The 11,766-nt window shown below is 39.4% G+C and overlaps 1 protein-coding gene across 1 annotated transcript; it reads right to left on the bottom strand.

The window, feature by feature from the left end:
* Nucleotides 1–545: 545 nt before the first annotated feature.
* LOC140166829 (hephaestin-like) lies at nucleotides 546–5,439 on the bottom strand. The gene is made up of 3 exons (XM_072190317.1): nucleotides 5,142–5,439; nucleotides 3,853–4,097; nucleotides 546–772 (listed from the first exon to the last, which is right to left on the bottom strand). The coding sequence occupies exons 1-3, from the start codon at nucleotides 5,324–5,326 to the stop codon at nucleotides 546–548; spliced, it is 657 nt and encodes a 218-aa protein (XP_072046418.1). The 5' UTR covers nucleotides 5,327–5,439.
* Between the last annotated feature and the right edge of the window lie 6,327 nt (nucleotides 5,440–11,766).

Genomic DNA, 11,766 nt, shown 5'->3' with positions numbered 1-11,766 from the left:
TTGAAATCCCATGGCTCGCTGCACTGACCAAAGTTTAGGACAGATATGGACGCTGTTTTTGCTGTTATCTGTCATTTGCATATCAGAGAGGTACGACCATTTGCAGATGTCCTACCTACTCAGTTTTTAGCCTACATCTAATGTATACATTAATCTTGATTGACATCAAGTACAAAAAATATCCGTCTGGCTTTAATGCCCTTCGGAAGAGAGCGGTCTACAAGTGACTGATAGTCACTAAAAGTTGTATTCGATTTACACAGGAAATTTTGCAGCAAAGTGCGAATATTTCCAAATAATCTAAATTAGCTAAAAATTTAGGACATTTTACAAAACTATATTTCCTAGAATTTCAGAGAGTACAATAAATATTGGCCGGTTATTTTTTCACACAGTGACGTTAACTAGGAAATGCCCTATTCCTCTAATATACACTGTTTGTAGAGGTCACACCTCAATGGTGAGAGCACTGTGTATTGTGTATAGGAAAATGAACAGTAACTGCAGTATGGCTATAGTACTGCTCAAGTGTTATATGTTAAATGTTAAAAATACTCGCCTTTCCTGCAAATTACCATTGCTCCTACAGCCCCAGAGTTGGTTTCTATTCCAGCACGAAAATGTGAATGATACTGCCATGGAATACAGTTCGGCCCATCATCAGTAGGGCCTGCCCTTTTAGGTACCTCCCATGTATATGTGTGGTTTGCCCCGGGAGGGACCATGTCATCTAGTTTGTCAGCTCCTTTGGTACCATCGGTATACAATGCTCCTTTAGAGAAATCACCAAACAAACATTTAAAATCTCGCATATCATCGGTTTTTTTCTACGAATTTGCGAAGTCCCCAAGTGCCATCGACCGAATACAATCCTAGTACCCATTGAGATATCGCTATTAGTCCTATAGTGTTACTTGTATATGAAGTCAAGTGACACATCTGACACACCTTGTGAATTTGAAACAAAACAATTATTGAGTCATTTTTAAAAGGGGAATTGAACCTCTGATTTCAACCTGATTTCAACATCATGATCAACATCGATTCCACGTCGACTCTACGTCGACTCCACGTCGACTCCACGTTGACGTTATCATGTTGATAACCTGATTTCAAATAAACGATTGTTAATTGTTTTTGTTTTATTGTTTGTTTTTTGGGTGTGTTTCTTTCTTAAATACTCAGTGCAATTAGGGCCGAATTTACCATTGGACCAGATGGGCCCGGACCCAGTGCCCCCCAAAATTGCCCTATGCCGGCATCGCTTTTTTAAACCCCAAAACAGGGTAAAATTGCAATATCTGGGCGCGTCGCGCGCACTGGCCGGTGATATAGCAAAGATCACCTTCATTATTGGCTAAAATAATCTGAAATTGATTTTTTTTAGCGCGCTTCCTAGTAAAATCTAAGCTCGTCTGCTTCTATATTGTAATGCTCTTGCCGCCACTGTCGATCTAAACCTAAACCAAACTTTGCCGCTTGCGTGTACGTGCCTTCCTCATGGTGAGTGTGGGGCCTCCAAATGTTGGTCTGCCCCAGGGCCCCCCAAAAGGTAAATCCAGGTCTGAGTGCAATTTAATATATCAAGAGAGGACTCCAACCATCAACCATTTCTTTTTGCAGGTTTTCTATGATCAAAAAACTTGCTAAAGATGGCACTGTATACGTACACCGTCATTTTCATACTATGATATTTATCAAGAGAGGGCTCTCTTTATGTTACTCTAAGATTTGAGTTCGCTCCCGTTTGATATTTTTCGGGAGAGCGGTAACTGGAATGGGAGAGGGAGAGCCATAGATTAATAAACACACAGATTGGAATCTTCCATGCCTGTGACCTCTAAATTCAGCTAACGCCGGTACAGCGATCAAACCTGACGATATCGCTCATCATACGCGCGAAGTTTCGTTTGAGTACGCTCGAGTTATTTGCGCTATTTTTTAGTTCACTCAAGCAAACTTGACTTAGCATCGACCCCCAACAGGCAACATGCCTACTTTCCGCGGTATGGGGAGAGCGATACTCAAATAAAAGGTAGCCCTTTCTTGACAGTATGAATGTGGAGAAATCAATGGTGTGCTTTAATTGGGAGCGCTATAAGCTGCTATAGTGGTATATATAATACGTTATTTCGTAAAACAGACAGTAGTGATGATAGATCATCATGCAGTTATTATTAACTACATGTATGCACACAACACAGGGGCACTCACATAGGTATTTGACCCGTGCTAGTAGCGCTGTGCTGTGGGTATAGGAGATGAACTAGTTAGCGTCATATATCAAAAAGTATAAAAGCTCTGATTTTAGTACTTGCTCAATGTTTCAATTACTTATTCTTTTCAAAATATCTGAATTTTTAATCCGGTGCAAGCTTTAATAACGGGGGAGCATGCATTTGTATGAGAAAGTAAATCTACCATCTTATCCAAACTCCCGTGTTAATCCAATGCACATTTTGCTTCATCGGGCCGCCCTGACTTGGTCGCGTTTGGAAGAGGAGTGCCACCAAACCGTAATAGGTACAAATTTAGTATTTTCTGTCAATCAAGTATGGTTTATTTTCAACATGTCAATATTTAAATTATTAGCATAGTCCTTATAATAACGGTGGAGCGCCTTGATGAGTAAATGATAGCAAGCCAGTGAAAAATCTCAGTCAGTGGAGCTCCACCCGTACATGTCAATAGCGTCATTATCGATTAGATTAGTCGACCGTAGCGGACAATTCGATCGCTCATTGGATTAATATTATCACGTGGTAAGAAATGTTCATTGGACAATCGATTACTATAATGGTTTAGTACTGCATATTTCGGTTTAATCTTCACTAAGCGGGTTTATGGCTGAAAAGGTCACGGTGAATTTGCCGTGGACAAAACTGCACTATGTCCAGATTGAAAGAAGTGAAAATAACGATGTACGTGAAGCAGTGATTAAAACGTGACTGTAGTATTGCCAAGGTCAGACAAAATAATGCCGAGATCACACAAAATAAAGTGAAAAATAAATATAAAAAGGACCACATATCGACTATAGCATAGTCTAGACTTCAGCATGATCAACATCGTCATGCATCGAGTCCACGTTGACGTATCAATTGGTCGATCATCAACCTGATTCAACCTAGTTGAAATGTAGTTGAAATCGTGTCCACCTTTAACCAGCACCGACCCGTTTTCAATTACATTTAGAACGAAGCTGAAATATAAATATGATCGATATCTGTTGAAAATATGCACGTACATGGACGTTGAAACAACGTTTATTTGACATTGACGCAAACTTTCAACTCCAACCGTCATTTCAACGTTGAAATTCACTGCGACGTCGATTCAACGTTGATAATGAATCCATCGTATGTGATTCCGCTATTATAAATCGTGGATTTATAAGAGGTAGCGACTGAATTGCAGCCTGACTAGGGCTATTGTCGAGTAGAATGTACATTGTCGACAATCATCAAATCTCATGATCTGACGTCGACAAGTTGTCGACAAAGCAATACATCAATAAAGTCAATATATGAAGTTCAGAGACCACATGGTGTCGTTTAAACACATACGCACCATCAGAATATTGTGATTGTAATGAAAAGATAGTCTGCACACCTTACGAATGAAATAGAAAATCATGCTGATGCAGTTATCTTATGGTAAATAATGGCGATACCTAAGCCTGTCTTTAATATTCTAGTGACAATTGTTCGACATGCTTGTCGACAATCAGGAATATTGCTGTGTTGACAATATATGACGACAATAACTTTGTCGACAACAGCCCTAGGCTGGCGCAGCTTCATAGCCATTGTCACCTGTTATAGCGAGATATTTATGTTTATTGCTAATTACCTTCACTGTCTTTCCGATAAAACACTCCATGTGGATGCATTGTAAAAGGATACGATGCAAGATTCTTGAAATGAATTTTTATTACATCTCCAACTTCAGCATGCAGCAACGGACCTAATAACCCGTGCCATTCTGGCGGAGGAATTTGCTCAGTGTATGTATCATCGGTGTACTCCCGGTAGACGGCCTTTTTATATTCCCTGCCGATTCTATTGGGTCCTGGGAGAACAAATTCAGCTTCTGGTCTGAAAAAGAAAGACAAAATCACTCATTATAATGAGTAAAATATAAAAAAAACCCTATTTTCAAGAAACAGCGATTTTTCAGTAGGCAAGAGGCAGTCCATTTGAACGGCTCCTTTCAGAGCCAATACATCTTTACATGGAATTAAAGGGGCACCTTCTTCTTCATAGCCACCAACCTTTCAGTGGACAAGGTACAGTCCGATTGAACAGTTGGTTTTAGAGTCATTTTGAAAAGTTTTGAAAAAAGGACCGATTCATATACCAAAATTTACCTAGAAAAAGGGGTCATTGCCGAAAATGATACCCATGTTTGCAGCACGTCCCCATACAGTCATTTGTACTGAGTACCACCCGGGGGTCTAACTCCCGCGTCCCTCGCCTATGGCATGCTATGCTCAACCTGGAGCAATCTATGGTGAGGAGTACGTGCAGAAGTAAAACTACCGGAAGTAAATTTACGTGTAAAAATCTAAATAATAATAATAATGATAGGTGGGTAACATTGTCTAGAACATAAAATATCAAAGCGGAAAGGTTTAGATATGACTGTGTCCGTATTTTGCTCGATCTGCAAGTCGTGGCTGTAAAAATCGAAAAATGTACTAATATATACATCATATAATCGAAATTTTAATATCATTTTAAACAGGATAAACCGTTGAATTTTGAACAGTTTAAACCGTACTTTTGTTATATTTGTCTGAAATAAGCAAGTCTATAGCTTACTTTTAAGATACTCTTAAGATATTTGGTGTGACTTCTTCGCTATATTTTGCGGGCTCATTAATGGCAAGGTCTCCCCGCTTTATTGAATTTCGAGGTCACTGGCTGGTTGGCAGTGTTTAGCCTGCATTGGCATTAGTGTCTTGTTTAAAAAAAAAATGCTATCAATACCTGTTCAAGGAATTAACAACCTTTATCATTACGCATATACTGTTAAGCTGACGGGTTGGCGCCTAGATAGCTGTTATAACCTTTGTATTAGTTGAAATATAAAACTCTAAGTTCACAAAGATGACAAATATTGGAAATTTCTTGACATACCCATTTTCATCAAATGGTTGCCCTGTGATTCCGTTTCGTCCCAAAGGAGCATAGTCCCATACGATATCGGTTGTTGCAATGTAAAACACCCGCTCATTCCCGTGTTTAGCCTGCCCCTGGATGCATACCGGATAGTATAAGATCGTCGCCACCAGCAGTAATTCTGCGCCAAAACGCAGTGCCATGTCGAAATAAGCTATTTAATCTGCAGCGTTTAAGTTCATTTCAAGCCTTCGTATGAATAGTTCTTTCTGCAACTAAGTGTTGCTGAACAATCATGCGGCTCAATGATTCTGAACTGTTTTGGCGTTACCACACAGGTAAATAACACTTGAGATCTTTTTAATTGCGTGGGAAACAACAATGGAGCTGCCCACCCAGATGTATGATTTCACTTGCTATTTACCTCCCTGTACACAAATACGCCCAAAATATAACTTGTCAGAATCAATTTTAGAGGGCATTTGAGACCTGGAAGTTGAGACAAGGTTTGTCTAAAACCGTATTACTTTCTGCCAATTTTATCAAAAAATCATCTTCAAAAACTTAAGTTTTTGTTGTAAATGAGCAAAAATTAACGTTTTCTTGCCCGAGTTCAAAAGTAGCTGAAAAGTCGCAAAATCGGGCAGGGAGTCGCGACAAGATATAGTGTGAAAGTCTCCTAAATTGGGCTACTAAAACGCGGTGTGGCAATCCGATTTAATATATGAACCAACAAAAGATTTTGAAAAAAATAAACTCACCACAGAATCAGAAAATATCGTTATTGTACAAAGCAGGACAATGACAATATCAGTCAGGCAGCACTAATTTAACGAAGTTAAAAACCACACCACTAAACCTGACAAAGCAAATAACAGTCAGGGTATTTAAGTTACCCTTCTTGAATCCTGAATAAGTCTTAAATGTGTCTACCAGTGCTTCCATTCGCTGATAACCACACTGGTTGACTTTAAATTGGGGAAAAGTTTAGAATAAAGGCTTATGTGGCCATTTTTTTTGTAAAGGTTGTGTTTGTGAATGTTTTGCTCACTATCTTAGCATTAAAAAGATTCAAAATATTACAATTCTGAAATTTAGGAACATTTTGGGGTTACATTCACCAAATGACGTTACAACATTGATGCCATGTGCTGTAGAGTTTGGTAACCAGGGCTTGTGCCTAACTTTCAGATATATTCCATTGAACCACCAATTAAAGGGGAGGGAAAAATACCCAGCATGGATTAATTAAAATTTGTGAAATATGCAAATCAGCTCACTGTAATTTACCCAAATACTGCATCCCATACACTTAGATCGAACTTAGATTATACATGTAACAGTCGGTGAATATGACAGAATGCATTGAAAATATGTTATAAAATATTAATTTAATGTTATGACACAACAGATTTGAAGTTGACCATGATAGTGAATTGACATATATGAAAATATAATTAAAATATAAAGGTCTGTAATAAGTGACCTATATAAATATTGCTTGTTTGTCAGTTAAGTGCATGACTCTCACAGAATAACAACCTAATGTGGAAGTCAAGGTGAAGTAAATAAGTATATTGCAGTTTGTTTTAACCCTTCTTGTGCTTATATGCAATGGATAATTCAAATCGACAAAAAAGCGTTCAAAACAGAATTCTTTTATGCCTTTCCACACATGAAATAATTGGAACTTGATTTAGTGGTGCGATCCTACATACCGGTACGTACTATGAATCTGGTACTTTGAACCCAGTGTGGCCATGCATGACTGAGCACTTCAAACACTTATTCGGTTGCATTGGGATATTCAATTTAAAATCCACGCTCCCCCTGTGGAAGATTTTGGAAATAGCTTCCACAGCTCAGAGGGAATATGAATTTCAATTGGATTAGCAGCTCCATTTGAAACTCACTCAATGGAAGCTTCAGGTTGAATTGTTCTCAGAGGGTGTTTGTGCACGAATTAGGATCACTTCAGATGTGTTGGTATCCATTCGCAAGGTCTGTCCTAGGTACTTTTTTTTGTTGTCATAAACTGTGTTTTTCCTTTGTGCATTTGCAGTCCAACATGTATACTTTCTTTGCACAAGCTGTTCAGTTGATCTTCCATTTCCTTCACCGATGTTGTAGTTAGGGCAACACCATCTGCAAATCTAAGATCCGTTAACATCTACCCGTCAATGTTGATTCCTTTTCCCTCTTGGGACTTTTTGAAAACCTGTTCCAGTGCTACTGTGAAAATCTTTGGTGATAGTGTATCTCCCTGTCTCACTCCTCTCTCTATTCTCACCTCCTTGGAAACATCATTATCTATGTGTATTTTGGGGACGGCTTTGTGTATTATTATCTTCTAGGATGTAGATGTAACATTTATTCCGATCTTCCTCAATGCATCAAACATAGCCGTATGCTCTATGGAGTCAAATGCCTTTTGGTAGTCCTATAAAATCCAAGACATAAATCGAGCTGGTATTCATTTGAATCAGTTGATTTAATGCCTGTAAGTGATATGTGGTTGAGAATTTCCGCTAAAACCTGCTTGCTCTAATCTGATTAGGATGATTTTAGTGAATATTTTGTTATACACTGTGAGAGAAGGCTGATTGGGCCGTAGTTTTTATGTGTACCTTGTTCTCCTTTTGGTGAAGTAAAATAATATCAGCTTCTTTCCATTTCTTTGGTATCTTCTTTGTTTCCAGCATTTGATTGTGAACTGTAGTTTGGACTCTTCTCCTCCGGCTTTGATTATATCACTGACTTGTAGCTTGATCAAAGCCAGGTGCCTTGCTGTCCTTCATTTGTCTTAAGGCCTCTCCTACCTCATTCTGTAGTGTTTGAGGTACCTTTGTAGCGTCAACGCTTGTATTAATGTCTTTTGGTTTGACTTTCTCTTGAGTTTTCGTTGAAGTATATAGGTCTTGGTAGAACTCTGCACATATTTGCAGAATTTCTGACCTGTCTGATGTAACAATTCCATCTGTGTACTTTAATTCTTTAATTCCTGACTTTTTGCGGTCTTGTGTTATGATAGTTTTTGGGCCTTTTCCACTTTGCAAAATCTTGAATATGCTTGCATGCTTTTTTTTCTTTCTTCTTCTTTGTATTCTCTTCTTCCTTACTGTTTTTACAATTTCAGCGTATTCAATCTTCTCAGCTCTTAAATTTGGTTGTTATTTTTCTGAGTACTTTCCATCTCTATCAATGTCTTCAATAATTGTTTTATCCATAGCACCGTCAAAGAAAGAGGATGGAATCAAATCTGAGGAGCTCCTCAGATTTTATTCCATCCTCTTTCTTTGACGGTGCTCTACTGCTTCCTCCAACCGTAATGTTGTTAGGTCATCGCATCTTGTATTCATAGCTATCTTCAGACCAGCAAAGCGGTTCTTCAACTTCAATTGGAATTCACCTTTCATCTCTTCCAACTTTAGAATGTCAATTCTTTTCTTCTTTTTATTATTGATGAATTTAAGCCTTGCAAGCTTATTCACAATTCCTTTTGGCTGCATAATAATTACTCCATTTGGACTTTCCAACATGTATGTCCAATGCCTCTTTTTTGAAGAATGTGTTGGCTATCATGAGTTTCTGCGGCAAACTCAAGGAGCATTTCTCCTCGTCTATTTCTTTCCGATTTTGCCCAAGACTGATTCTTCTGCATTTTTGCATTCTACAACGTTGGCATTGAGATCACTCATAACAATGGTTTAATTGCCTTTGTTGTCTTTAATGGCTTTAACGTCTTCATAAGAACTCCTCTACTTCTACGTCTTCGTATAGTTAGTGGTAGGGGCGTAAACCTGTATACGGACATCTGGTCCTTTCTGACAAGCTGAATATTTAAAGCTACCATTTTCATGGTTTTACCATGTTTGAAAATCCACGCGCTTCCATTTAGTTGTATTAGTCCTTCGCTTTCCCGTCTTGATTGTGCCAGACCAATAACATTCCACTTGAAACCTTCTAGGTCTTTCATAAGGTTTTCCAGCTTTTCTTCATCTTTCAACGTTCTAACATTATAGGTAAATTTTAATCAGTTTTCCAGTTTCCATACTCCCTTTTACCTCGCAGCTTCCTTTCGGCTTTAACTGTACGGTTTCATCCAAAGCATGGGCTCCTAAGCGATCCCTGGATCTGTTGCTACAATTTCGGTGCCCATTTCGGCCATGGCCTTTACGGCCTTTCAGTCTTCTCCATAACGCTTGAAGGGTATTTTGCCTTAAATCCACGCGCTGGCAGGGCGTGTTGTCGATTGAGGTTTTCTGTCATGATTACCTCCCCCTTATTCTCCTTCTTATGTAGATAACCCTGGAGACTTAGGCTTGGTGTTCTTGAAGATGTCCTATAGCTGACAATACTCTGTAACTTTCCAAACACTCCAACAGCCTTTCAGGTCACAGAATATTACCTGCAGAGAGGCGATTATGGAACAGGTGGACTGATGGAAATGTCTCTTGTTCCTACAACCGTTGTATAGTAAGAATAGCAAAAGCAAACAAAGGGTAACGTAGCATGCAGGAGAAAGGCAAGGGCGTGCAGGGAGAAAGACCCGGAGAAAGAGGGATTAGGTAAGCAGAGCAAAGCAAGGTTGAAATTGCGCAAGCAGCCACTTTACCACCTTTGATGATCCAGCGAGGAAGTATCCAGGGGGAGCGAACGTCATGGTTATGCTCTGAAGCTAGAAAAAAATAGATTTTCGTCACGTACGAGGTGGTGGTCAAAAAGTTCGAATAATATAATGCTACTTTGTCGCACGGTAACGAATTTGGTCTCATTTGAAAGCGTGTTCCTTCAAAACATGCAAAAATATTCGATTTTGCATCACTGCATATGGGCAGGACACTCTGTAGAGCCCACCTCCTTAAATTCACAGGTATTGCCACCATGGCCTGGCAGTAAGCAACGGCCATTATGGAAATTTCTTCTGACGGTGGTGAAAACTCAAAAGAAATTTAACAATGTACAGTTGCTGTAAATGGTAGGCCTAATGAAGTCGTTGATATTCAACAGCATCGAAATTAAATGGTCCTTAGAGTTCAAGGATGGAATGAGCGTCATTTGAAGGTTCAAAAGGCCACAAAATATGACAACTCTGATCTGATGAAAGTGTTTTCAACATAATTGTTTTCAACATAAATCTGATGAAAGTGTTTTCAACATGAATCCATTAACATAAATCCATTATTAACGTTAAAACATAAATTCATTAACATTGAAACGCAGTCTTGGTCATATTTAGCTTAAGCTTGTTACTGGTGAGCCAAGCTTGTAGCTCACGAATGCAGTTGGAAAGTTTGAACAATGTACAAGCTGCATGCATCACCCGGGATGGCTGGATTGAAGCCCGGGGGGGCACTTCAATATGAAATGGATATAGGTGTAGGGCTGGCACTTTCGCACTAAAATGTATAAAATATGGGGTCATTGGGTGAGAACATGACCTTTTTTAATTGAAATTTTTGAGTGAGAGGCGAAACAGCGCCACAAAAACCTCGAAAATCGAATTTCTAGTTCAAAATGGCTTCAAATTTCATTGCTTTTTCAAAATAAGTAACAAAATCAGTGATAAATCAAAGTTGCTGCTCAAATTGAACTTGTGTAGGGGTGGTGCAATAATTATGTATACCCCGGGGGTGAATTATAGGGGGTAACGATTTTTGGCAGGTCAAAAGGGGGTCAAGCGATTTTTGGCAGGTCGAAAGGGGGGGGCAAGCAATTTTGGCACAGATATTTTGGGTACCGTTTCTACATTACGCCCCAAAAAGGCATAGGAAAACGTTAGGAACACATTCAAATATGCAAGTTCCTGCTCGCTGCGCTCGCATTATATGATAAGACAATTTAAGGTTTTAAATTCGGGTTCCCCAAATCTTGCATGTGTAAGGGGGGGGCAAAGATTTTTTGGCACGTCAAAAGGGGGGGCAAAGGTTTTTGGCACGTCGAAAGGGGGGGGGGCCAGCGTTTTTTGGCAGACCATTTTGAGAATTCACCCCCAGGAGTACACATAATTATTGCACCACCTCTAAGGGTCTTTCGGTGACAGATCAAATGGAAAAATAGGGTTTTTTCGGGTGACAGAGCATGTGTTCGTAAAAAAATATGGGGTCTTTGGGTGACAGCGATGCTGAAAAAGGGGGTCTTAACAGCCCTACATACGCGTCACCTCCAAAGTTGGAGTGCCCCCCCCCGGGGGGATTGAAGGTGATAATCAGCTGGACATCATCGGCCGCTAGAGGTGATATTGGAGGCCGTGACCACATGTCACCGATGGCATCAGTGTAATAGGCGAACAATATCGGGTCAATTACCGATCCCTGGGGGACACCAAGCCAGATGAACCTTATCAGAATAGCATCCCTTCACAAAGACCTGAGTACTGGCATCAGTGTAATAGGCGAACAATAATTAATTTTCTTAAATGGCCGGCCGTTTTACGTCCCAAAGAAATTTGAAACATCACCTTCTTTAAAGGCTGTTTAACCTACCCCTATTATATTAAGCCGAGACTACATTCTTAAAACGATCTAATCATTTTTGAATATAAATTTGTGTCAAGTTTGACAAGGGAAACTATTCGGATGGGGATATAATAGATTTCTCTTCGATATATTTCTCTACAAAATGAATCGGATATTCTCATCAA

Source organism: Amphiura filiformis, chromosome 12, assembly GCF_039555335.1.
Source record: "Amphiura filiformis chromosome 12, Afil_fr2py, whole genome shotgun sequence".
Taxonomy (NCBI): domain Eukaryota; kingdom Metazoa; phylum Echinodermata; class Ophiuroidea; order Amphilepidida; family Amphiuridae; genus Amphiura; species Amphiura filiformis.
This window is presented reverse-complemented; position numbering and strand designations above follow the sequence as displayed.

Excerpts from the sequence above, each read along its gene's own strand:
- LOC140166829 (XM_072190317.1), bottom strand. The coding sequence starts at position 5,326 with ATGGCACTGCGTTTTGGCGCAGAATTACTGCTGGTGGCGACGATCTTA. Across the intron at positions 4,098-5,141 it reads CAACCATTTGATGAAAATGG|ACCAGAAGCTGAATTTGTTC; the intron begins GTATGTCAAGAA and ends TTTCTTTTTCAG. Across the intron at positions 773-3,852 it reads TTATCGGAAAGACAGTGAAG|GAGCATTGTATACCGATGGT; the intron begins GTAATTAGCAAT and ends ATTTCTCTAAAG.